General features: G+C 29.2%; 3 protein-coding genes and 1 long non-coding RNA gene across 6 annotated transcripts; 2 read left to right on the top strand and 2 right to left on the bottom strand.

The window, feature by feature from the left end:
• Positions 1 to 511: 511 nt before the first annotated feature.
• On the top strand, positions 512 to 5735 carry LOC141529233 (protein argonaute-2-like). The gene is made up of 9 exons (XM_074245722.1): positions 512 to 705; positions 781 to 1151; positions 1895 to 2288; positions 2407 to 2746; positions 3264 to 3351; positions 3416 to 3582; positions 3666 to 3945; positions 4035 to 4219; positions 4313 to 5735. The coding sequence occupies exons 1-9, from the start codon at positions 639 to 641 to the stop codon at positions 4407 to 4409; spliced, it is 1989 nt and encodes a 662-aa protein (XP_074101823.1). The 5' UTR covers positions 512 to 638; the 3' UTR covers positions 4410 to 5735.
• Positions 5511 to 6336, bottom strand: LOC141529234 (uncharacterized). The gene is made up of 3 exons (XR_012479548.1): positions 6016 to 6336; positions 5756 to 5950; positions 5511 to 5641 (listed from the first exon to the last, which is right to left on the bottom strand). It is a non-coding gene; the product is annotated as an uncharacterized LOC141529234 (long non-coding RNA).
• Positions 5595 to 19804, top strand: LOC141529230 (protein FAM13A). Its single transcript, XM_074245718.1, has 10 exons — positions 5595 to 5735; positions 7581 to 8517; positions 8600 to 8752; positions 10596 to 10983; positions 11544 to 11787; positions 16550 to 16729; positions 17386 to 17524; positions 17643 to 17876; positions 18024 to 18239; positions 18613 to 19804. The coding sequence occupies exons 3-10, from the start codon at positions 8633 to 8635 to the stop codon at positions 19750 to 19752; spliced, it is 2661 nt and encodes an 886-aa protein (XP_074101819.1). The 5' UTR covers positions 5595 to 5735; positions 7581 to 8517; positions 8600 to 8632; the 3' UTR covers positions 19753 to 19804.
• LOC141529231 (uncharacterized) lies at positions 15062 to 26141 on the bottom strand. 3 transcript variants are annotated; one of them, XM_074245719.1, is made up of 9 exons: positions 26035 to 26129; positions 25831 to 25896; positions 24941 to 25771; positions 24563 to 24869; positions 24015 to 24234; positions 23649 to 23933; positions 23462 to 23577; positions 21775 to 22161; positions 15062 to 15192 (listed from the first exon to the last, which is right to left on the bottom strand). In XM_074245719.1, coding segments are annotated over exons 3-9 (2082 nt in total). In that variant the 5' UTR covers positions 25707 to 25771; positions 25831 to 25896; positions 26035 to 26129; the 3' UTR covers positions 15062 to 15191. The 3 variants fall into 3 exon arrangements, with proteins under 3 accessions (XP_074101820.1, XP_074101821.1, XP_074101822.1); XM_074245720.1 differs by lacking the exon at positions 15062 to 15192 and adding an exon at positions 19819 to 19890; XM_074245721.1 differs by lacking the exon at positions 15062 to 15192 and having other exon boundaries at positions 21866 to 22045; positions 22119 to 22161; positions 26035 to 26141.
• Positions 26142 to 27270: the final 1129 nt, after the last annotated feature.

Below are 27270 nucleotides of genomic sequence, written 5' to 3'. Positions count from 1 at the left end.
CGAACATGGTGCAAATTATTTTCGATAGTAATTTCAAAGTAAAGGTTACTCATTACGATGTTAAATTCAGCCCAAACAAATCAAAGATGCTGAAGAGAATTGCTTTTGAAAAATTCCCGAAGAATTGGCCGGCGTTTGACGGTCATGCTAATGTTTATTCCGCTGGTGACTTACCTTTTAAATACAGTGTAAGTACACAGAAAAAAAAATTAACTTGAATCAAGTAAATAATTTTAAAGGATTTCATTTTTTTGACTTGAATAAAAAACTTCTTAAACTACGATATTTTTTTTAGTTTTAATAAATTTTACTTGATTCAATAATTTTTTGTCTTGATTAAAATTAATTTTTTTTCTTTAAAAATATATTTTTGTGGTCAGATTACTCAAATTGTGCAAATAACTAATAAAGAAGTTTACGAAGACTGCGCTATAACAATAACGATGGAGAAAGTCAATGAAATAGACCTTTCATGGCTTCCAAAAGTGTGTGTAGGCTTCAAAGCAAAAGACAAAGACCAATCTGCAATTCAAGTTTTGGATACGATCCTACGAAGCGCTCCTTATAGTCGTGCGATTTCGATAGGTCGTTCTTTTTTCCAATGCCCTCAATCTCAGGCATTTGACTTGGACAACGGTATGGAACTCTGGGTCGGAATGTTCCAGTCAGCAGTTCTTGGATGGAAACCTTACTTCAATGTCGACAGTATTTGTTGCTTCAAACTTCATAATTGAATTTTTTTTTTTGTTCTAATTCTGATGACACATTTCTTTATTTTAGTTTCTCATAAATCTTTTCCAAAAGCGGTTAGTGTGATGGAAGCAATAAAAGAACAATGTGCAGAGCCGAAGAAACCTCCTCCGCAAGAGTTGACCGCTGAGATGATCTCAAAGAGCATGGTCAGCATCAATAAATTTCTTGAAGGAATGAAAATTGTTTTTCAAATTCCTAACAAGCCGAGTACTAAAAGGAATTTTAGTGTCAATGGTCTCGGTTTGCCTGCAAAAGACGCAAAATTCACGCTTGATAATGGTCAAGAGTCTACTGTTGCGAATTACTTCCATCGATTAAAAGGATATAAAATTAAACGCGCTGATTTACCTTGCCTTTGGGTAGGCTCGAAGCAGAAAAAAGTTCTCGTTCCTATTGAAGTAAGTCCAAATATTTTTTCAACAGATTTTATTATTGACTAGCAGTCCGCCCCGGCTTCGCATGGGTATTTAACAAAAATTTCAAAACTAAAATTAATATAATATAGCCTATGTCCTCCGGGGATAGTGTAGCTTCCTAACAGTGAAAGGATTTTTCAAATCGATTTAGTAAATTCGGAGCCTATTTGATGCAAACAAACAAACAAACAAACAAGCAATCAAATCTTTTCTCTTTATAATATTATTACTATAAATAAGTATCAATTAATTAAGGGTGTAGACCAATTACAATTGATCACTTTTGAAAATTTTATTTTTTTTTTTTTATATTTTTTGAATGTATACACTGAAAAAAAAAATTACCTTGAATCAAAAGAAAAATTCTTGAGGCAAAAAAATAATTTTAATTATTGAATCAAGTAAAATTTACTAAAACCAAAAAAAATTTCTTCTTGGTCTAAAAATTTTTTACTCAAATCAAGTGAATGAAATTCTTCGAAATTATTTACTTGATTCAAATAAATTTTTTTTTCTGTATAAGTATTTAAAAATTCCCGGGGATGTGTTAAATGTTTTGGGCGACAGCTTGCAGATTAAATTTTGGTAAGATTTTTTATTTAGAAAAACTTAAAACGCGTTTTTTTCAATCGACGTTTTCATGGACTGCTAACACGATTTCTTCGGAATCAGCGGGCCGATCATTCTATAATTTTAACCACATGTTTCATGTTTTTTATTCCAAGCTTTGTACAATTGCTGCTGGTACGATGGTCACTAGAAAATTGAGTGAAGAACAAACGGTGAAGATGATGAAAGAAGCTGGTAAGACTGCACCAAAAAGGATGGGAGGTATTAAAACTGTTTTAAATTCAATGGACTTTAACAACAATTTAACGATGAAAGAGTTTGGAGTTTCTCTCACTGGACAACTAGAAAAAATAGACGCGCGAGTACTGGAATCACCTTCACTTAAGTATAAAGATATAAAAAGTCTCAAAGTTCAAAAAGGCGTTTGGCGAGCGGGTAAATTTTTGGAAGCTCAGAGTATCCAAGATGATTGCTGGACTATCTTGAATTTATCTTCGGAATGTAAGGAAGAAGAAATGAGGAAGTTTACTTCTGTGCTGCAAAATTTTGGTAAGTGTAAAATTTTCTAAGGACTGAAGATTTGTTTTAATTTTTTGAATTATTTAGTAATAAATTAACTATTGGAGAATTAAAAAAATAAAAATGGTAATTATGTGTTTATAATTAGGAAAGGAAAGTGGTATGATAATTGGCAAGCCTCGAACTCCGTTCGGCTACATGCAAATTCAAAGCGCTCAGGATATCAGAGTCCTTATAAATTATCTTGAGCAACAGAAGAAAAATCGATTGAAGCTAGTAATCGTCGTAATTCCCAAGTCTCCGGCAGATGTCTATGCTAAAGTAAAACAAACTGCAGAATTGCACATCGGTATACTCACGCAGTGTCTTAGGGATCTGACGATAAGTAAAATTGTACAGAATACAGACAGGGCGACAACAGCAAATATTCTTCTGAAAATAAATTCAAAACTGGACGGAATCAATCATACATTTGTTCCTGGGATTAAGTAAATTATTAATATTTTTGATGATTATTTACATGTGGGGTCTACGATTTTAATTTTCATTTTTTTGAGCGAAAATTTTTTTTTTAATTTTGATACATTTTTTTTTTTTTTTTAAATACATAAAAAAAATGAACAATTAAAAAAAAGTAGTTGAATATCACAATTTTAACAAATTTTCAATTCAACTTTTTTTTTTTTTTTAAATTGTTCGTTTTTTTATGTACCTTCAAAAAAAAAATATATCAAAAACATCAACAAAAGATAAAATATAAATTTTATCCAAAAACATGAGAGCTAAAATTTTTTCCAACTTTTAAAGGCAAAAAAGCTATCGAAATCTTTATTTTTTTCTTTTACGATATTTTTTATCATAAATGCGCCGTAAAAACAAGCAGAATAAAAAAAGTTAATTTTTCATTTAGATACGGCCAAAAATAGGGTGGACCCCACTTGTAAATAATTACTAAATTTTTATATCATTACTGTCATTAAATACAAAATTTATTTATTTATCCAGACCTAAATGCCTGGAAGGGGCGATTATTTTTGGTGCCGATGTTACCCATCCATCGCCTGATTCCACCAACATACCTTCTATTGCAGCGGTAAGTAAGTTGGTAATGTAACTAATAATGATAAAAAGTTATTAAAATTTTTCATCAAAATTAGGTAGCGGCCAGTCAGAGTACTGATGGATTTAAATACAACGTCGTCATAAGATTACAACCACCTCGTCAGGAGATAATCAAACATTTAGAAGAAATAATTTACAATCAGTTGAAAATTTACACTGAATCAAATGCTAAAAAAAAGCCTGAAAAAATTTTCTTCTATCGGTAACAATTGAATTAATTGCATTATGAAATCATATAAGTTTATGATGGATTATTTTTTTTTTTTTTTTTTTTTTTTAAATTAGTGACGGAGTAAGTGAAGGTCAGTTTCCCCAAGTAATGCATTTCGAGCTTCAAGCTATAAAAAACGCATGCAGACGATTCGGTCAGCCGAATAGGTATGAGCCGAAGATAACGTTCTTCGTCGTTCAAAAGCGGCACCATATTCGATTGTTCCCTACTGATATAAAAAATTCAGACGACCAAGATCGAAGTAAAAATGTGCAAGCAGGCACCATCGTCGACTCCAATATCACTCATCCTTCGCACGTAGACTTTTACCTGGTCTCCCACGCCAGTATCCAGGTATTCATAAACCAGACTCTCAACAGATTTGTGAGAGACTCGATTCAGAAGCTTTGGCTTTAAAATGATGGTATCTATTAAAATTTTAGGGCACTGCAAGACCTACTAAATATCGTTGCCTATGGGACGACAATAAAATGTCTGAAGATGACATTGAGATCCTCACCTACTATCTTTGTTACATGTTCAGCAGGTGTACTCGTTCTGTGAGCTACCCAGCTCCCACTTACTACGCTCACTTGGCAGCTTTTCGAGCTCGAGCGCTCATCAACGGGCAAGTTAAATTAATGCAATCATTCCAAACAATTGAATTAATATCTCAAGTATAATTATGTTAATTATTTATTGCATTTTTTTTTTTTTTCAGAGTTCCTATTCAAATGGATAATCTCGAAAGGGAACAACTGACCAAACTCACTTTGAGACCGGAGTTGCTTAGCAGCAGTCCTATGTTCTTTGTTTAAACTTTTGAACATTCCTTTGTCCACTGGAGTGCTTTTGAGCGTTCAAATTTATCTTATATTGTGCCTTATTGCTGTGATATTTTTATTCATACTTGTATTTTAAATTTTCCCTGGTTAAAAATATTGATTGAAAAGAATTAAAAAGCGGTCGTGCCATGTCAACTGTATATCTATATAAACAAGCAAAAGAATTGAAATTATTGAAAAAAATTTGAACTTCATCATTTTTAATTCTTTTCAATCAATATTTTTAAACAGGATTCACAAATCTATTAGAGAAAATTCTCAAATTAAGATTTTTGCATGAAAATGTTAAAATTCAAAAATTTTATGTAATTTTTTCTTGTTGGAAAGAATTTAAACTAAGAAAATTATTAATTTTTTAATTTAAATATTGAAAAGATTTTAATTATAGAATTTTTGAATGCGTTAATTGTTTTTAATTATTACTTTTAAACAATTACTGTAAAAGAACATCAGAGTTAATGAAAATTTGAACGTTATCAGCATTAACTTTTGTCAAACTAACAAATTATATTAAACTTTCCAAAAATTGATGCGAGAAGTTTAAATTTTCTTAGTTTGTATTGAAATTACTCCAAATAATATTGATTACACTTTGGAATTTCGAATAAAAACAAAAGTAAAGTGTGATAAATATCAAATTAACCCTGATTTATTGAAGCCTAAAATTTTGAACTGTTATTTATAAATGTATAGAAGGGTGTAAATAAAAAAAAAATCAAAAGAAACTGCCGGCACATGTGTTGAATGAATTCCCATTGTTAAAGCTTAATAAGAGCTTAAAATTTGAAAATAACATCGTGATCTCAGTTTATTTACTATCGATAGGTCTTAAATTAATGCAATAAGAGCATGAGGTTAAGCGTGTAAGCTCATTACTGTACTCGTAACTCCAGAATTCATGATGTACACCACCAATAAGATTACTGCTCAAAACGTATTTAAAGAGTACTAGCAAAGGTAATAAATTCACCTGGTGGTGCTTCGACGCATATAAGAGCGCGCCTATTGATCTACTTCTAGTTCTTGCGAGGATGCATGCGCAGAGAAAATAATATCTACGCGTTTGCAAGCTGCGTCGCGACACTTGGACGCTTCGAGGTTGTTCGTTCGTCCTCGTGAATTCACCAGTGGTAAACTTTGTTCCTCGTTCATTGTATCCCTAAGAGTGGACAGTAAAAAAGTCATTGTCTCTCATATAATTCACCCTGTAATAAATACACAATAATTGTTTTGTAACGTGTGAGGTAACTGTGTGTACAAATTTGAGACCTTTGGTATGAATTTCATCGACGGAATCAGGTATTTATAGTTTTTCTTACCTTAATTGCTATAAATTTAATCCGAACACGATACACGCATGACTGAAACCCTTTACTGCATTTTCATTCACCTAGATTTTAAATTCGGTATCTCGTGCCGCTCAAGTTATCAATTGCCAGATCGGTTTTATGTTTCGTCATCCTCTGGATATGTTTATTTACAACTTGAGTATTAACTTACCGCGATTTTTATTGCTGTTTGGTTGGATAAAGATAATAAGAACATTAAATTTTATTGTCTAATTAAATAAGTCGCTTACATATTACAGATATGTATGTGTGGATGCAAATAACGTGAGCTCTAACAGGAAAGGTTTCTCGAAGTTTCTTCTGAAGATGTCGGCGTTGTTGAACTATTTTGTTTGAGTGACAGTTCATTTCATGTTTTTAAAAACAATTTATTATTCGGGTTAAACGAAAATAGCCATTTTAAAAATATTTTTTTTTGACATTGAAGAAATTATTTTATACGTCATTTAAAATATATAATATATTTTTTTTTATTTTTATTTCTTCAAGTGATGAGAAAATTTATTCGTTTCAAGATTGATTATTGCTATCTTAAATTTGACCGGTTAGTTTTTACGGTAAATAATTACTTTTTTTTAAGTTTTAATAACATAAAATTTTGAGTAATTGATTGTAGTTTTTTTTTTTTAAAGATTAAATTTAAATTAATAATAATAATTGTTACTTTTTTAAATTTACCATATCTTCAGTGTATTAATATTATAATCTGTACAAAATGACTACAGATTTTATTAACCAAAGCTTTGTCATCTAATTTATTTACTGTGTAAATAATATTGATATCATCTGACCCGCAATCTGATATAAATTCTTTATGACATTAAAGTTAACTATCACTTGACAATTTTTTAATTTTCTGTAACAAAAAAATCATTTTTAAAAAATTGCATTTTTAATTTATTAAAATTTCTAAAAGTCCATTTTTTTATAATTTTTTTTTTTGTTACAATTTATTTGTTAAAAAAAAAATTAAAACAATTGTGAAGTGATAGCTAAATTTATTATCATAAATTCTTTATATGAATCATTTTATTAAAATTATCCGAAAAATTTTTTCTCAACGAAACAAATTATTATTAAAAAATTAAAATTGCAATTTTTTCAGATATTTATTTTAATTTTGATGTAATTAACGAATCAATTTTAAAAAATGACGAAGATTAAGTTAGCCGACATCTAAAAATTTTTGGAACTTTTTTTTTATTGAAAAAATTATTAAAAAAATTGCACTTGTGAAAAACTTGAAAAACTATAAGTGCAATTTTTTTAAAATATTTTTTAGCTCTAATTTAATGATTGAAAAAAAAAAAATTAAAAATATCGGCTAACTTAATTTTCATAAAAAAATGGTCACAAGTCTGCTGATATAAGTACATCATAAACCTGGAATTTAATGTAATCAATAAAATGAATTATAAATTCAATTATACCTTAATACGATTGACGAAAAATTGTTCAATAAGAAGAAATATGAAGTTAACATTTTTATTGGAAAAATCATGTTAATTTTACATTAAAAAAAAAAAATAATAATAATAATATAACGGAAATGAAATATAAAATAAAGACCGGAAATTAAAACGCAGTTAAACGTTTTGAAACGGTAGTAAGATCTGTAAATAATATATATGATAAAGTTGTAAAGTGCACATAGAGCATAGAGTCGCGTATCGATTTATTACCATAACACCGGTCAATTGTTAAATGAGTAGGCAAACACAATATACGATATGTATTTTATATATGATATATATAATGTATAGTTTAATGACATTTGACTTTGATGTATTGACAGAAGAAAGGTGTTGTCATCGGGGCGGGTGGATTAAACCAAGGAAGTTCTCGGTGGAACTAAAAACAGGAAGAAAGGCTTAGACAACTCCTGGACGAGGAGGTTGTCGGCGGGTGAGCGGAAGAGGATGCGAGAAACACTAGTGATCGGCAGCTGGTGACTGGTGGCGGTGGTTTTCGTTCCAGAGGAGGCAGTTTCGGTCCCGTCGAGGCACTCAGCCAGACAAGAAGGTGCAAGAACATTAATCGGGGCCGGTGGTGGTTCCCTCGATGCTTACGTTACGCCTCGTGTCGACGCACTTCTTGAAGCAACCATAGGGAGATATCCGCCGCCTCGGAAGCGTAAAAATAAAGCTTTTGTATGATGTGCCGCGATAGGGACATGAACCCAGTGCTCCTACCAATCCTCCATGAATCTAATTTCTGGTCGATAAGAGCCAAATAAATCACTACGATAAATACCAGACGTCATCGACGAGTTACTAATTATTCACAGTGGTCAAGCTTATAATTATATAAATATTTTTAACAACTCGTTTTTTTTACATCGGTAAGAACAGGAAAAACAAGTCATTCCATCCCTTGTTCATCAGAACGACTATTTTACATTGTTGTTATCGTTAATTATTTTTTTATTAATTAACGCTAGTTATTTTAGTAATTTTTATTTTTAAAATAATAATAATAATAATAATAATAATAATAATAATAATAATAATAATAATAATACCGCTAATAATAATTATAATAATAATAATCACTGTAATATTAATAAATAATTATAAGAAAATAATAATTATACTCGGAAGCTGGGCTCCCGATTGTTATTCAAACCAAGGGCAAGCATAGTTCTCGGCCCAAAAGCCATTTGCCGGGGCAATACGGCACTGAGACTGAATAATCTATACTTCAATCTGTGGAGGGCTGCTAGAGAGTGCATTGTAAGTATTTTTAAAACAATTGACGTATGTTGTCATTAAGTTTTTAATTTTTCAGTTTGTAATTTTTATCTTTAATTTTTAGTGCGGCAGTGGGTCGCGAGGAAGACGGACTGGGATGAGACGCCCGCAGCAAGAATCTCTCCAAGAGGATCATCACCACCACCGCCATCATCATCATCCTCTTTGCCAAAGCACTCTGCCGTCATGTTCAATAGAGCCAAGCCGTAATGAAAAGGTAATTGTGATTGGGTGTAATTGAGAAGATAAAATTATAAAAAGGCATTTTTATAAATTGCCCAATAATTTTTTTATGTCTTCTTTTGATTAAAAGGGTACTTGTATTTTTTATATTTGAAGGAATTAAGTTGTTGATTTTTAATTATATCACGCAGTAAAATTTTATTGCACGCCTCATAGCGCGAAGCGCGTGAGGTTGTGCTTTACACTCGACTCGTCAATGTCAAGCAATTTTGCGATCTTTAAATTCCTCTATCTCAACCATATTACACTTATACAATAATTTAAGTAGATGTACACCGAGAAAACACTTAAGTTAAGCCATCTTTTACTTTCTAAAATCATTTCTTGTTGTTATTTTGAAAAAAAAAAAAAAAAAACGTTTCAAAAAAAATTTTACGTGGACGTCCGGATGTCACCCCATTTAGGATGTACCAACGATTACTCCCGAACGAATTGATATTTCGAGACCGGGTTTTTTTTATTAGTTCAAGATTGCGATGAACTGGGTCCGTATTTCATTTCAATACTCTAGCTCACGTATTTTTTTTTCTTTAAATTGACTTTTTAAAAAATTCACTATCACATACACGTACAGAAAACGAACTTTTTTTTTTTTTTTTTTTTATTTTCCTCACGTGAAAACGATGGCGCCACTTAATCCAGTTAAAATGAAATAAAGCAGTTCATTTTTTTTTTTTTTTTTTTGGTACTTCTGTGTATAACGAGTATATACGAAATTTAATAATAATAAAATATAAAAAAAAAATTTAAAAATGTTTTTTTTTGCTAACTGTGACATATCAGACTTTTTTGTATTTACAGAAACATATAGAATTCAGGAACTAAATAACAAAAAATAAATACTTATTGTTTATTTTTTTATTATTGTTGAATTATATACAGACGCTAAGCAGTACTGGCTAAACATTTAAAATACCTAGATACCGATTAGTTATAACCTGCAACATCACTAGATTTTTTTTTCTCTCTAGATGGAGCCACAAGAGGAATAAGTGTCTATATTTAAAAAAAATAATATTTTTTTTTTTAAACTGCACACGCAAATAGCGTGAAGAATTTTTTATATTTCACTTTAATCAATTTCTTGTGAAATATGAGATTATGAGGCGTGCACTTTTGGATTTTCCAAACTTTTTATTTTTGGACTTTCAGTTTTTGATAAAGTTGGAAAAAATTGAAACTATATCAAAATTATTTATTATTTATTTATATTCATTTCTTGGAGAGTAAAAAATTGATTGAATGAATACTTTAAAAAAATATCTTCCAAAATAAAGTATTTTAGTTAATTGAAAAAAAAAAAAAAAAAAAAAAAAAAAAAAAAAAAAATGAAAATTGAAAAAGTGCCTATTCCAATTTTAGCATCCCAATTAGAAATAGAAGAATAAATTGCCGGACATTTCTGTGACCCAATATCCGGTCGTTGAGTATTCGATCCAGGTTAACGTACTTTATTAGTCACCAATCAACTTATGATTTGCCCAATTTTTTTTCCATTACGAATTATTGATCTATGATACTAGATAAAAAATCCAATTCTTGTTTTTTTACCGGCGACCCAGTTGAATAAATAAATTAAAATACGCGATAAAAAAAAAAGAAACAATTTTTTTCTCAGTGGTGTCATTAACGGAAATCTTCTGAATAAATAATCAGCGTTGGTTATTTTTAACATCACAAAAATAACAAGTTTATTAATTAAAAAAATATTTGCGTTTAATCGTAATTTATATATTTACCTTAATTTAAATTCACGCTGAATTAATTAAATACTAATTAGTGAATTATGGAACGAATAAAATATTAATTAATTTCAGGAGGAATCAAGACTTGCGAGAGTTAAGCGTGCGCTGAGAGGATCACTGCTGGGACGTGCTAGTAATGGAAATTGCAATAGAGTTTTCGGAGCGCGGTTGGAGCTGGTCGAGTCCTACCTGGACACAGGAGTGCCCTACGTTGTCCATCGGCTATGCAATTACATAGAGAAACACGGGTTCCAGATTGCGACTCTGTTCCGGCTCTCTGGAGGTAGTCCGCGACTCACGGAAAGACTCAGAGCGACGTTCGAAAGGAAAGGCGACGCGGATCTTGAATCTGCTGCTTGTCCTTCAACAGCTGCTACACTGCTGAGACAGTACCTGAAAGAGTTACCACAACCGCTTGTTCCGTCTTCACTAGTATCAAGACTTTTACACGTTCACTCACGTAAGTATACATAATTTCTGTCAAAGTCCATTCAATCGCAATGTTGTTAATGGTTTTATGATTACATAAAAAATTATCTACAATCTAATAAGAGAAAAAATTGCTTTTAAAAAAAATCGGCATTGTTAATTACAAGAAATTAATTTGTTGAAAATTTTAAACAATTTTTCTTACAGTAATTTTCTTGTTGAAAAAAAGTTTTCTAGAGTTGGAAAAAAAATTTTTGCATGAAAATTTGCAAGTTGTCTATCTAAAATTGATTTTTCAAAATTAAAAACTTTTTTTTTTAACAAGAAAGTTACTGTGAGAAAAATTTTTATTTCTTCACCTAAAAAATAAAATTGATGAAAATTTTCAACAAATTAATTTTTTGTCACAACAATGTACATTCTTTTTTAAAAAAAATTTTTTTCTCTCAGTGTAATAATTATTAAACATTAAATAATTGATAATTAGTATGGAAGAAATACTCAAAGCGTATTCAAGTAAAAAATTTATGATTTTTTCTTATAAATTAGCTGAAAAAATATTAATATTAATATGTTAATATTTTATTACAGAAGAGTATGAACATCACCGCGAAGAGTGGGTCGAGAGAACGCAGCAGCTTTTGCGCTGTTTGCCTCCCTCACACTATCGTCTTCTGGGTTATTTGGTCCACCATCTTAGCAACTATGAAGCCCGACATGGCAGAAGTTCCGGAGTTTGCGGTGTATTTGCACCTGTCGTACTTCCTCACGTTCCACCGGCTACGACTCTTCTCCGAGATATTATCACAGAGGCTTCTAAGTTATTTCCCGACTGGTTAGCTAATTATTTTAATTAATATCAAGTAATTCAATATGAATTTTAATTGTCAAGTACTTTTATTCCATTTGTTTATTATCGTTTCCTTTTAATTATATTAATTTATTTCCTTTGACTGCGAGTTACACGATATGTTATTTGAAGCGACATCGATCTCTCTTATCGCGGCATTCCAATTATGAAATAAACGATAACAGTCGATAAATTTATTGTCATTAGTAATATAATAATTCATAATTATTATCTTATTTTACTAAGAAATTATTATTATATTTGTTATTTTAAGCGTAGCCGAAAAAAATGACCAACAGTTTTGTTATTCCGTCTTATTTAAAATTTTAAAGCTGATGCAATTGAATGACGTGCATTTTCTCATAATATTTTTGTGTCTATTATACAGAGCGTTATCTTCCTAAATATATACTCCGGTTATAATAACGGATGACGGTAAATTTGTACGAAACGAAAGTACGTTATAGGAAGATGACGAAGATGTGTTTGATGTAGACGTTGTTAGCTCAGCTGTAATCGCGATTCGATTATTTGTTATTGCCAATATTCCATCTGACAGTACATATATAGTATTTCCGTAATAAAATAATTTCAATTTCACCTATAAGCACCTAGGAATTGCACAGTTTCACGAATAAAAGTATCGAGTGTGCTAAATGATATCAGTAGACTGAATGTGTGCAAATAGCAGTCAATTTTGGATCTTCGCCAGTTCAATTTCTTCTCTCCATTCATTTTTATACATTTATGTTTTTTATTATTTTTCTTCTTGCTCTTATTTATAGATTCCAAGCAAATATTATTTTAATAATATTGATAAACTTAGAGATTAATTTTATTTTTATTTCTTTGTCATTTCATCGTTTTGTATTATATATGTAATTTAAACTTAATCGATCTTTAAAAAGAAACTAAAAGTAAAATTTACAGCTATTATTTAACGCCACAAATATGAATTTGAGCCAATTCTATTTTTCCCTGAATGTCAAACTCGTTATGTTAAGTTTTCACGTGGCTTTGTTTACACAGTATAGTATAAGCTAAAATAATTTCAACCACTGGATAATGTATAACGATTATTTGCCCTTCAAGTTGACAATAACACTCGCTCACCTTGAGTATGTTGGCCATATAAATCAGGATCCTTGCAAAATTTTCCTACATCCCGGTTTAAAAATCATCTCATTATTATTAAAAAATTCCATAGACTTTTAAATAGCATTTATGAAGGGTTTCCTCTCAGCTGAAAAATAGAATAGATGAAATATAACCGGTTTAGCGGATAGTCTTACGGTCTAGCGCCCAGGAATAAAATGACTCGCCGAGCAAAGTGTTAAGATAGCAGCAAATTTATTACGTGTCACTCGATCGTTTAATCAATAATCCATTGAATTAACGATGCAATGTCTCTGTTGATTGAAGATGCGTTTTATAATTATGAAACCTTCAGCAGGCTCAATCCTTGAGTAAATGTTACGGCCCTGGCATGTAGTCTACGTGAATACACTGCCGATTGTCTAGGCTCTGTTGAAACATACGAACGGAAACTTTTTAATTTCCCTATTGACGGTTCAAAATATTTTATTAAATTTCAAATTCATTCAAACTTTCTCTATAATAGTTTTGTTGAATAGTTTCAAAATACAATACTTTGAATTTTAGATTTTAAATTTTAATTTTAATACTATCAAGAAAATTTACAATGGAAAATTGAAAATTAACAGATTTTTTAATAATATTTTTTATTGATGGCAAAATATTTTTGATAGATGCAATTGTCATTGAAAATTTAATAGAAACAATGAATAAATTTTTAATGCCAAGTTATGAAAGTTCAAGTTCAATAATATGAATTATAAACGTGAATAATAATAGATTACATAACTTGACACCTGATGAATTAAGTTAGTTAACAACTAAAAAATTAATTATAAAACTTTAAAGCTTATTTTTTAAAATTTCTGTTGATTAATTTATTGAACTACAAATTAATAATAATTTTAATTTCAATTTAATATTATTTTCTGAAAGTAAATTAGCTTGAATTCCGTGAAATGCTTTGTTAATAAAATTTCAAAAGTTCTTAATAATCAATGAACTGTGTTAGAATTGAAATTTTAATTACAACTGTTTCAATAAAATGACTTAATTTTTCTTTTGAATCAAAATTGAGTTGCAAAATCTACCTTTAAATAAAAAACTTGAAAAAAAAATTTTCAGCAATCTATCCGGGTATTTAATTAACTACCAACAAGTAGTCGTAGTCAATCAATAATTACCGATAAACCGGCAATAGTATTACACATCAGTGATTGTATTCCCATATCGTCTATTGCCATATAATTGGATTCTTCAGTAATGTAAACATGGTGTTATCTTTATCGTCTGTCACAAGAGTTTTATAAAACCCAAAGAATAATATTATATGGAAGAGAGAGTTGAACGGTTGAGTGGATGGAAGTTGAGTCCAGCTGGATCGATGGATCATAAATATAAATGGGTGGAAAAAAACAATATAATCGGGTAACAAGAATATCTTGGTGGTATCATGCCACGACGTAGTTCCGATATCGAGCGGATCCCTGGCACGTAGAAATACTAAAAACTATTTCTTGCATGTCATGTGCTCTTGCTCTTGCTCTAGCTTTTGCTTGCTAGTAGTCAGCATGGTGATGTTGATGTGAATGTGCTATTTGCCGGTGGTACGAGCACTCACTTTGCTCCAATCAGCATTTAACTCATAGAAGCTCTTCCTCTGAAAGTAACACATGATACCATGTCATCGTCATATCACATGTTCAATATTTAATATATGTGCACGGTAACACATTCATAATACATAATACATTAATACTTACATTACAATTATATTGTATTGAATTATTACATGTTATGTGGTGTTTTGTTTTTTAGGTGTTGCGCTAGTGTGTAGAGTAAGAGCGAGCCAGATACCATACATGAGAATGATGTACAATGCATATCACACAGCCAGTTAAATATAATAGCCGCGGGCTCGCGAGAATGCGCGAGAAGGATGAAACCCCGGACCAAAATTGCGCTACCATACTCATACCCGTACCATCACACACATACCGCGGTTTTGAGCCAACGCGGATATAACCTCGCGTGTTTAACCACTGGAGAGTCAGTATCACTAACAGTTTCTGGCATGCCGCATTTCACTCCACTCCGCCGAGGCCGTGTCTCGCTTTAAACTTTTTATTGACGTTTGCTCTACTCATGCTTACGTTTTATTACTTTTTATATTTTTATCAAAAAATATTGATTTACAGTGTGTTATTATTGATAGTGTGATATTAGGCGCTGTTAGGTTGACAAATCACCCCGGTGGATTTTTTACAGCTAAACGGTGAACCTTACCACGGTGCTCTGAAAATAGAAAACCCACATTAATAAATGTATCATCGAAACACAGTGAGATTTGTTATTTCAGTAAAGTTCCATTGGAAAAGAAAGTTACTTTTTATGATCACATAATAAGTCATACTACTTTGACTGAATCACCAGCCAGATTGCTGTTTATTTTTTTTTTTATCAAAAATTATTCTATTTTTTTTTTTGCTTAGTAAGTCAATTTGTTAATGTTTTCAAATATTTTTTAAAAATCATCATTATTATATTTTTGCTTCGATTGCTATTGCTGTCCAAGAGAAATAAAAATTCCATTGACCGCCGTTGTAATTTCGCAAAATGCCGGCCGGTTAGCAATAAACTACGCAAGAGATTATTGTAAAAAATTTATTGTCTACAATGTGATGTCATTTATTTGGTGTGAAAATTTTGTTTACTTTTTTTTTTAACAGAAATTAGAAATATTAGAAGAAAAAAAAATTAATTCAGTGAAAATGTTTTTTAAATTTTAAAGCAAAAATTTCCGGTCAAATATTAAACGTATTTAATCTTCTAAAATTAACAATCTTATCAATGTTATCAAATTCTTTGTGGTTTCGATAGAATTAAAGTGAAAAAAAATATATTTTTAAGTAGTTAAATAAAAAATAATTTTTCAATGTTTGAAAAATTTTTAAAACATAATTCCAAAAATTTAATTATTAATTTAAATAATAAAAAATTCACACCATTAATTTATGTAAAAAAATTAAACAAAGACGTTTTATTAATAAGTAATTTTATTGCAAGCATTACGCACTGAATAGTTTTTTATTATTCTTTTTACTAGTGTATTGTAATTCATAACAGAGTCAATGAATCTATACTCTTTCGATATTTCCATTCTGACCTTTCACTACCAGCCAGTCTATTTACTTGTCCTTGATAATTGATAAACGCGGTGACTTCTTGCCGGCTCTATGATTATAAACTCAACTTCTAATCAGTAGTAATTAAATAGAAAAAAAAAAAAATATCTATATATTTCTGAAAGTAAATTGTACCGAAATGTAGAGAGGAATTTTTTAAATTGATTCAATGACTTTAATTCAAACCACGAGATCATAATAAAATACTTACTAACTGCCTTGATTAAACAAAGCATATTTTTTCTCTATGACTGTGACATAATGGAATTATAATTTTTTGTTGACATTTTTTATTCTCTATCGACCGGGTTAATTTTGATCTATAAAATTACGTGGAAATATTTGTCATCATAATCATAAACAGGGTTAATTTTATTAAATGAAATTATGTAAAAAATATTACATATAATTATTACAATTAGTAAATTTATAAATAGATATTGTGTAATAATGAGTAAAATTTGCAGCGCTAGGGATTCGTCAGCTTATCCATCGGTGATACCAAACGACTGCGAAGTCTGCTGTAACAAACCAAAGGACCAGCAGAATAACTCAACGTCAACCAGTACGGGTTTGCTTTGCGCGCTGAAACCGCGTAAACGTAAGGAACGTCGCGAATCTTGTTGCCAAGAAAGAAAATTAATCAGGTATTTATTTTCAATTTATCATTATGATATTGAAGTAACTGACATTTAATAATTCTTGGAATTTTTATAACTAATCAATTATTATTGAAGAAAAAATTTTTTTTTAATTTTTATATGTGGAATTTTTTTGCTAAATTTTTTTTATTATAATTTAATTGTTATAAAATTAAAAAAAATTGTTAGATGTCTGTAAAATTACGAAAATTAAGTCATCTCAAAATTTTTAGAATTTTTTTTGTTGATAAAATTTTGATACAAAAATTTTAAAAAAATTTTCAAATGTAAAAAATTAAAAAAACTCTAAGTGCAATTAAAAAAAATTTTTTTTTTATTTTTTATGTAATTAATGACAAAAAAAAAATTACTAAATGTCTGCTAATTCCAGTATCTTTTATCATTATTTATTTATTTATTCATTTACAGTTATATATTTATTTATCCAACAAAATAATTTATTTTTAATAAATACTATTAATCACTTAAAAATGAGTAATTTTAAATAACTAATTATAATTAAAAATATTTTTTTTATTGTCTCGATTAAAAATTTAAAACAAATTATTGACCGGAAATCTGGCCAAGGATATTGAGAGTATATAAATAAATAATAAATAAATTAAGCAAAAAAACTAATCGTAATTTAAACAATTTTTCAGGAGTAACAGTGAAGAACAAATTTTAGAAAGTCCTCCGAATGGTAAAGAATCAATTCGTAGAGTGAGCAGCCACGAAGATTTCAACAGCGATAAACATTTGCATATTATTTATCCCGATCAAGACATGGGACATGGAGTGGTAATTGATTATCTTCTATTTTCAATTATACTAATGTTATTATTACATCACCCGATGCAATCTTAACATCGATTGTTTTCAAAAAACTAAACTGTAATAATCATAAACGTTACTGCAGAGATGTACGGGGTTACCTTTGCATGAAAGAACGAATGTTTCGCCGGTATCAACAAAGCCATCACCGTCGCCGGCGCCCTGTGACATTTTACTTAGCGCTGATCAGCTAGAGTGCGATGTAGAGCGTGTACGCAGTACCGAGAGGTTTAGTAGAAGCATTACGCCTCGTGGGAGGCGGGTAACAAGACATAAAAAAACTCATAAGGGTCTTGAAATTGATCTTAACTCCAGTAAGGTAAATGCTTGGTTTATTTTTGTTTTACGAGCTTTAAAATACATTTAGAAACTATTATTAAATAGATGGATTTAACTGTTTAACTGATGGGTGTTTTATTTTATTTTATTTTATTTTTTTTTTTTTTTTTTTTTTTTTTTTAAATAGGAAAACGAAAATGAAAATGAAGAACAAGAGTCAAATTTGTACATTAATATTCCGGATTCAAACCGTCGCAATCAAGGCACCGGGCAAAGTTTTCTAGAAATGTTGAGCAGTGGACCAAGCAGATCGCCATCGCCAGCTCGTCCTTGTTCTCTAGACCACGAAGATTCGAATAATCCTGTGCCAACATATTGGACTTTTCAAAGTAGACAGACTAACGTGAGTATTTAAGAGAAATTTAATAGAAATTTTTACATACAACAGTATCATTATAATTTAAAATATCTCATTTAAAACAATTAAATGGTTAAACTATTAATTTAAAATTAATTTTACGCTGATAATTAGTTTTAATTAAATTATTTGAATAATTTATTCAATTATTTTTAATAAAATTATTAATTAAAACGATCAGTTAAAATAAAGAATACAATTTTTTTCCGCAACTTTAAAAGTAATTTTTTCAATAATGAAATAATTATCAATCCTGAGTACAGAGGTGTCAACGTAAAACTGAATCTCTTTGCATAGCATCTGAGTCATAGTTTTATTTTATTATTATTTTTATCGTTTCTTGTTTCTTGGTTATCAGGAGGAAGAGGAGGGCGACACAAACAATGTTGAAGCGATGCTGTCACCAAGAAATTCTTTATTGTTACCTCGTAGATTTTACACAGAAAACGACGTGCCACCCAGTGTTCCAGGCCCCGCAGAGCTCGGGCTCAAAACTCTAACGAAACACATCAACGGATTAAAGAAAAAAATAAAAAAGTACGAGGACGAATTTGAGGAGAATTTTGGATATCGTCCAAGCCACTCGGACAAGATGAGCAATCGGGACATCAAGAGACTTTGCTCAGAGCTTAATAAGTTACGGAAAGAGCATAAAATGCTGAAGGAAGATCCAATAGGAATGCTACGAGCTGCTGCTAATCGAAACAAGGCTCTTGATAATGCGACTCAGGTTAACAATAACAACAACAATAACAATAACAACCCGGAGAAATCTCGCGCTACGTTGATGGAAGAAATGCTCAAGGATGTTGAGAGGAAGCTCGCTGAGAAGAGACTCAAACACGGGCGAGCTGAAAATTTGGAGGAGATGAATTACGAGCAATTGCTCGAGGAGAAAACGGCAGTGCAAAAAGCGTTGCTACACATCGAAGATGCCTTTGGCAGACCTGTTTCCAAGGAAGACCGCGCGGTGGTCCGAGTGCTGTACGACCGGTACCGCGCATTGAAAAGACTGCTGATTAGAGCGGGGGTCACCAAAAACAAAGACAGTATATCGGAGTTGGCAACTATCTTGGAGCACGAAGCCATGGATTTTACATCCTCATCGCTCCCGGGAAATGCTGGAGATGGAGACAGACGAGCTAGTGAGCCTGATATGTCACATAGTGGGATTCTAGACTGTATCGATGCACCTGACCCGCTGCCTACTGACAGCGATAGCCAGCATAGCAGTAGCGAAGGTAGCCGCAACGGGCCTGCTGAAAGTCTTCACGCTCTTCCTCAGGAAGATCTTCTTGCCCAGCAACGAGTCATGAGGGAAGAAAAAAAGTGTCTCAGGCGAGCTTTGAAGGAATTGGAGGCCCAGTTCGAGGCCAGAGCGGGCCGAAAAATGCAACGAGAAGATCGAGGACCTCATGTTACCACCGTCTATGAGTCTTATAAACAAACAAAAGCTAAATTAAGACTTATAGATGCTCTGTTATCGAAATCTGCTTGACGTAGTTTCTAACATGTTCTTGTACTATTTATAAATACAAAAACAAGGATAATTATGATGATGATTTATTTTTATTATTATTATTTGATCTCAGACGAAAAACTCTCGATTATTGATGGAATATCTCTCCGAAGTCGTCTGTAAATTAAAAAATATATATATATATATATATATATATATATATATATATATATATATATATATATATATATATATTATTGATCAAGTTGAGCTTTTATTGTATTTTTTTTATTGATGTTTATTTAAAGGGGCGAGTTTTGTATGGAAACGTGCTTAAAACGGCTTAAATTTAGCTCGATTCAGAGGTGGGGGAAATGAAAACAATAAAAAATAAGCTAAAGAAAAACTGGGAAATATTTTTAATAAATTTTAAAGTAAAGTTTCCACGTCATATATATAAATTAAGACATATATTAAATATAAATATATACGTTGATTGATTTATTTATATGCGTTATTTGTTACACTTTGATATTTATAAATAGTATTTAGTTTTATCGTAAAGTAAAAGTTTTTCAATCTTGTTTCATTATCGTGTTTAGATATGTAAATATTTATAATTATAATAAAATATAAATACATTACTATATTTATAGTTATATTATGCTCGACTTCATCGAGGATAACATGTGGGGGGAAAAAAAAAAAAAAAAAAAAAAATAAGAAGAAAGATGGATTATTTTGTATTGCGTAAAATATCTATTAAAGATATATCAAACGTTGAAATCCTATCAACTGTTATCGTCATAAATAACACGTACAAAATAAAAAATACTTAAGAAATCTATTGAGCTTTCAAAAAAAAATTTTTTAAAACCAACAAAATAATATTAATAGTAATGAATATATATTATTAATAACAATAACTATTATAATGATAAATAATTATAATATTTTTTGCACGTTTCATTGAATGGAAGTGCTTATATGCGTTGATGAATGCTCAAAAATATTAAATTGACAATGAAAAAAAAAAAAAAAAATTTTTTTTTATTCAATTATCATTCTTGTAATGTATTATTTAATTTCTTCTTTAATGTATTCTTTTCAATACCAAAGCATCTTTAGTCTGTGATATGAGAGATATTTGTGTCATAAACGGATGAACATATAAATTTATTCAATATTAATAATTATTTCGGTTTAAATCGAATTTAATTATTATTAAGTAATTTAATATTATTTTGGTTTGTAAATTAACTCTTTTGTAATTGGAAAACTAAGTAGTGTAGTTTTTGAAAAAAAAATTTTATAAAAATATTGCTTTTTAATATATATAAACTATTTAGTACTTACAAAATAGCTGAGACGCTGTGATTTTTATTTACAAGAATAATTAATCAATATTAAAAATTATGGATATTTAAAATATTTTTTAACTTTATGCTCTAATTGCAAATTATGAATTATATTTTTTAGCATTTGGTTTTATTATTATTTCATTTATAAAGTAACTAATAATTGGTTGTAAATTGTCAACATATCTTGAGTGATCTTCATCGAAAGAAGAAAAAAATAATAAATGAATTAATTAATTCAATTTATATAAATTATAGTAGATAGAGAGATACAGATTAATATGTGTTAAAACTTACACTAGGTAAATTAAATTAAATTAAATTGAATTGAATTAATTTGCGAGTCCCTAAAAAAAAAAAAAAAAAAAAAAAAAAAAATTGCAAATGATTACATAATATTGTCAAAAAAAAATCCTATACAATAATACTTGTTGCCTGTAGAGAATAATTGAGAAACATAAAATGATAAACCGCGAATTAAAATTTGCAATACGATTAAATTATAATAATACAAATAAAATAAAAAAAAATCCCGTCAACTTCGATCATTAATCATTTAAAAAATGTGTTTTAAATATTTGTATATAAATAACACATGAAAACATTTATGTATAATATATATCAAAACAGCCAAAAAATAAAGCTGAAATTAATAAAAATTTATTTAAAGAAAAATGATTTATTTAAAAAAAATATAACTCACTAATTTATTTGAGTAGTTAATTGCTGTTGAACCGATTGAATGTAGCGCAAGAGGCCTACTAACCGGGAAGACGTAGGCGGTTTTATACTGCAGGATGTTCTAGGTCTTTGATGATGATTAAAAGCTGGAAGTACGTACGAAGTTCGCGACCGCCTGAGCAAATTTTTTTCCGGTTTTCCTGTATTTCCAGCCGTTATACAAATAAGACTCTTTTTTTGCTGCATCATTTTAATTTGCTGCTTCAAAGTCTGAACTTCTTTGTATAATCCAACTACGGCAAAAATTTCTTCTTCTTTAATATTGAGTTCAGCTTCCAGTTCACTTACTTCATGCATCGCACTCACGTCGTTTAATTTTTTTATCTTATCCTTCAATCTTTCGTACTTTCTACGTAAAAATTAACATCAATATTCAAATTTATAGTTTTAATATTTTTAAATTGTTTATTGGGTACATTCCAATGAACGAAGATGAGCTTTAACGCTTTTAACGCCTATGAAAAATATAACAAGGGGTTGCGGTCAATTAATAAGACCTATAATATTCTGAATTAATAACAATCTAGAGCATCGAACACTGAGATGCAGATAAAAATAAAATTTATTTTTTTTAAGAACCATTCTTATTTGTTTTTCGATTTGTACTCTTTGAGAGAAACCATACTATCTTTTTTGCAATTTCACGGTAAGTGAAAGCTTAATAATCAATTTTATCTTCATCAAATAGAAATTAAAAAAAGAACTCTACTAAAAAGTAAATTTATAAATTAACTGTCGATGTTTTTTTGGAAATTTTCATTTGTTGAAAAAAATTTAAGAAATTGCAATGCTAGGGAACGTCTCTTAATATTTTAAATTACGTTTAAGATAAAAGACTCAGTTATTGACACTTGCAATTTTATTTCAATTAAAAAAAAAAAAAAACAACTCTAATAAATTAATATATATAATTTTTGAATTATAAATTTTAAGAGAATTGTTTTTTGAGAACATTTAATTTTTTTTAATTAGAAGAAAATTATAAGTGTCAAACAAGTAGGCCCGTGTCAATAATTGGGTCTTTTACTTATATTCTTCTTACTATTACATTATAATAAAAATCTATGACATAAAATCACTTCACTAACAGTAATGAAGGCCTTTCTACAATTTAATATTTGTATAAATTTTTCCGAATTAATGATAGTTCACTCGTATTTTTTTTTTTTTTTTTTTTTTTTTTTTTTTTTCATTCATTATTATACTTTTGGTACTTCAAAATTCGTTGAATTAATATTTCAAGATATTTTATAATTAATTTCTGCGTTTTAGTGTTTCACTCATTTAAATTTTGATGGTCTGACCGGTTGACCACAACCATTAAAGAATTTCCGTCTGCTCTTTTAGCTTTTAAAGACTCTAAAACTCAATCTTATATTAATTTAGCGCTGTGCTATTAAGTTACTCGCATACACAAAAAACAAATTTTTTGCGCCCAGAAAATTTTAAGGAAAACAAAAGTTACTTTGGAGCAAGAAGAAATTTTCTTGGCTCAAAAAACTTTGACTTCATTCAAAAAATTTTCAATCTTCCTTAATATTTTTTTAAGCCAAGAAAATTTACCCTCCAGTAAAGAATTTTTTTTTCAGTGTAGATATTCCGGAATACACCCAATAACTGCTGTAAAATAAGTAATAAATGATATTTACTCAAGCATTTCTTCAAACTGCTCTTGCAATCGACGTAAAACTTTTCCGACATCGCCCGAGTTACTGGTAAATCTTTTACATTTTGAATCAAATGTTTCACTTTCTCTCAATTGTTCCTAGTGTACAAATGAAATTATTAAATAAATTATTTACAATTATAAAAAAAAATTAAAACTAAATAAATTACTTCTCGTTGTTTCAGTAAAGCACTTCGAGTGAAATGTGTAGCCACAGTTTCAGTATCAATGTAATCTCCATAATGATTACATTTCAAAGCAACGCGATTATTCGCTTGCCCAATTAATTCATGGCAGAAATTTTGCTTTGAAGTAATGATTGATTCCTCATTATCTGAATAAATCGACCTGGCGGCATTAATTGTCGAACCAAATGTTTCTCCAACTTTACGAATTAGCACGGGTCTTATTGCGTTCAATGTCTCGGGATGTCGATTCTTCATCAGACCAAACACCTACAGTAATAATTATTATAAGCAATATTAATTAAAAAATATTTCTAAAAAATTATAAATTAAATGAATCTTGAAATTTACTTTCTGAATATTCAATCCCAAGTTATAACTGCGAGTAATGGAAGTGCCGACAACAAATGGAATGTTTCTTACGTCAAAACGGGTGGTAAAAAAGCATCTATTGGCTTTCTTCGCCTCAGAAGCTTTTGTCGGTCGTTGGTAACTTCTTACAGAAAAAGATTTGCAGCACCACGAATGCAACTGAGTTGATCTACACTCTTCATGTTTGAATACTTGATCTCTATAAATCAAAAAATATTTATCATGAAGATAAATAAAATAAAGATAGTTAAAATATGTTACATTCATTGAGGAGCTGATTTTCAAAAAAGTATCTTTTTATATTTTAAAAGAGCGTTTTTTTAACTTTTTAATATTAATTACTTCAAGAATTATAAAGATTTCGGAATAAAAATCGAATTGTAGCTTCATAACCGATAGCACTTTGTAGATAAATTTAAAAAATTCAATAAAAATATTTATAATTGAAGATAACCAGTTTTTTGTCTCGATTAATCAAAAATCAAAAGATACCCTTTTAAAACTCAACTCCACCATTAATTTACAACCTTGTAAATGTATTTTGATTGTAATGAGGCTGAATATCTACTCGGATAAAATCTTCTGGTGTAATACTGGTTTCCATTTGGAAATTATTTTGACTATTTTGATCTTTGTAGTCGATATTTTGTTGAATATCCAATTTAAAATGCTGCTTACTAGACACCACCGACGGACTAATACTTTTCGCTTGGATATTGTGATAAATTTCAACAACATCGCTCCAATTTTCATTTAACCTTTCAATTATTTCAACATTTTCTACTGCGGGTATAATATTTGATGACAGTGACGAATTGTCTTGCACTTCATTACCTAAATTTGAAATATAATAAATTAAATACTTTTAAAATATTTACCAATTAAAAAAAAAATTAAATATTTACCAGATTGATCTGGATTTATTACAAAAGTATTTTCTTTTCCAAATTTTGGTTTTTCATCTTCAAAATTTCTCGACCTTGGCTCGATACTTTTTGACTTTCTTTTCTTCATTTTAATCCTTGCAGTCTCATTGAATTTTTTTATTTCGTACTTAGGTTTTGCTAAAAGATTCAATCGATTCGATATCCGTGAAGAATTACTTTTCTTCTTTAATTTAGCACGACGAGGATACTCCAGACGACCCGCATTGAATTTAAAATTTGGTTCTGGTTTTTTGATGCATTTAATTTCCACAGGAACAGACGGATGATTTTCGTTTCTTTCTTCTTGATCTGAATCTTCAGATCTTTGAGAACAATTAAAAGAGTCTTCACTCGATGCCTCAAATTCTTGATTGTTGAGGTAAATTTTTGAATTAAAATTATTCTGTGGTAACATTTGCATCATATTAATATTAATTTCTCTGCTTGTCAAAATATGCGTGTGCGATTCTTGCTTGCTCGCTGAAAAATACTCGTCTGATTTAACTCGAAAAGAATTAACCGACAGTAAACTTTTTTCTTCGCTGATAACAGAGTAAACATCACTGTCAGCTTTTTTAGGAATGTCTTGTAAACTCTTCACGTCATGAAAATTTTCTTCTTCACCAGCCGACAGACTAAAAAATTGATGTTTTTCATTGCAAGTCGAATCAGTTGATTTTGTAGAAGATAATTTCAACGAATTTTCGATTCCCAGTGTTCCGGTAATTTCGTACAACATCTTCATATAGTCTAACCGACTTTTTATGTGAAGACATGATTCACCTGCTTCATTTAGCCGTTTCTCCAACTCTAAATTAATTAATATTCATTCAAAATTATTTTTTATAAATAAAATTTAATTTTCTAACCTTGTAATTTTAAATCTCCAGATTTTTTTTCATTCACATTTTTAAGCTCTGTGGCTTTATTAAAACCTGAAAACATTTTTACTAATTAAAAAAAATAAACTTGTTTAATTTTGGTTGGAAAATTACTTGACTTTATTTGCATTGACTCTAATAATTTCCATAATGTCAAAAATATTTTTATAAATAAAAATATATTACACCAACCTGAAGTTCTCTTATTTTTATAAACAAATTATTACTTGTAGACTGGTTCTGTAATTATTTTTTAAATTTAAATGGATTTGAAGAAAAAATTAAAGTAATAAATGGAGAAAATCCAACGCTGTAAAAATAATATTGTGTTAAATAAAAATTGTAATAGTATGATGTTAAAATTGAGAGACATTTAATAACTTTTAGAATTTTTTCAACAACTTAATTATAGCAAGAAAAATTTAGTAAAAGAAATTCCATGTTTAGTAGCTTTAAAAAATAATAAATACAATTTTTCAAAAATAATTTTCTTAACTTAGTTTATTTTTTTTTAATAAAAATTAAAAAATTGTCGCCAGCTAATTTTAATGTTATACATTAGTAACTAATTAAATAAAAATTAAATTAGCCGATTTCTGAAAATTTTTATAATTTTCTTTGTCGAAAAAATTATTGGATAAAAAATAAACGAAAAAATTTCAAATATAGAATATTTAAAAAATTATACGTGCAATTTTTTTAAAGTAAAAATTTTTAATAGCAAAATAAATTATGAGGTGAGATTGATTATTTAAAATAAAGAATTAAAATTTAAGAAATAATTCCTTTGATTTTATTTTAATGTTAAAAAACAAAAATTTTATATCATTTTTTTAAACTTCATCTTTGTTTATGTTAATTTAACATTAAAATATAAATCATGTTGAAGAAAACAAGCTTAAATATTCTAAACTTAAGTAATTCAACAGTAGCGCCTTTTTATCTGATTACGAATAGATAATTTACTAATATATTAATTACTTTTTAAATTTTTATTCACCAAAAAAAAAAAAAAAAAAAATAAAAATAAAAAATAAAATTCGTGTAATTTAAAACAATAAATACTCATAAAAATCAAAATACTTGATAAATGAATTAAAATACAAACTAAAAAAAAATTTTTTGACATTACTGTATCCAAGTAAAAATTTCTTCTGTCATAAAATCATAATCCTAATTTTGTTACCATTAAAAAAATAATGATACAGCCGATGTGGCATTAAAAAGTCTTTGCTTGAAGAATTTATCCGCTCCACACTTGCGCAGTTCTCCAACTGCGTTCATAAACACTCTTGTAACCATATAATATATCTAACACATCATCTCTCGACGTTTTGACTTCATTGCAGTGCTGCATTCACTTTCACCGCGTCTATATAGATATCTTCACTATCAATTTAATCAGCTAAGTCTGGGGTCTCCTCTCCA

Source organism: Cotesia typhae, unplaced genomic scaffold (assembly GCF_013202065.1).
Source record: "Cotesia typhae breed Kobodo isofemale line unplaced genomic scaffold, CoteBio_Ctyphae contig_48, whole genome shotgun sequence".
Classification (NCBI taxonomy): Eukaryota; Metazoa; Arthropoda; class Insecta; order Hymenoptera; family Braconidae; genus Cotesia; species Cotesia typhae.
The sequence above is the reverse complement of the archived record's forward strand: the minus strand, read 5'-3'. Positions and strand labels throughout refer to the sequence as shown.

What these genes read in the sequence shown, in the direction of transcription:
- LOC141529233 (XM_074245722.1), top strand. Translation starts at nt 639, where the DNA reads ATGGAACTCTGGGTCGGAATGTTCCAGTCAGCAGTTCTTGGATGGAAA. An exon ending in ACCTTACTTCAATGTCGACA is followed by an intron (nt 706 to 780) that starts GTATTTGTTGCT and finishes TCTTTATTTTAG; the next exon opens with TTTCTCATAAATCTTTTCCA. An exon ending in GCTCGAGCGCTCATCAACGG is followed by an intron (nt 4,220 to 4,312) that starts GCAAGTTAAATT and finishes TTTTTTTTTCAG; the next exon opens with AGTTCCTATTCAAATGGATA.
- LOC141529230 (XM_074245718.1), top strand. Translation starts at nt 8,633, where the DNA reads ATGAGACGCCCGCAGCAAGAATCTCTCCAAGAGGATCATCACCACCAC. An exon ending in TCTAAGTTATTTCCCGACTG is followed by an intron (nt 11,788 to 16,549) that starts GTTAGCTAATTA and finishes TAAAATTTGCAG; the next exon opens with CGCTAGGGATTCGTCAGCTT. An exon ending in CAAGAAAGAAAATTAATCAG is followed by an intron (nt 16,730 to 17,385) that starts GTATTTATTTTC and finishes ACAATTTTTCAG; the next exon opens with GAGTAACAGTGAAGAACAAA.
- LOC141529231 (XM_074245719.1), bottom strand. Translation starts at nt 25,706, where the DNA reads ATGAAGATGTTGTACGAAATTACCGGAACACTGGGAATCGAAAATTCG. An exon ending in AATCAAAATACATTTACAAG is followed by an intron (nt 24,235 to 24,562) that starts GTTGTAAATTAA and finishes TTTGATTTATAG; the next exon opens with AGATCAAGTATTCAAACATG. An exon ending in CAGTTTGAAGAAATGCTTGA is followed by an intron (nt 22,162 to 23,461) that starts GTAAATATCATT and finishes ATTTTTACGTAG; the next exon opens with AAAGTACGAAAGATTGAAGG.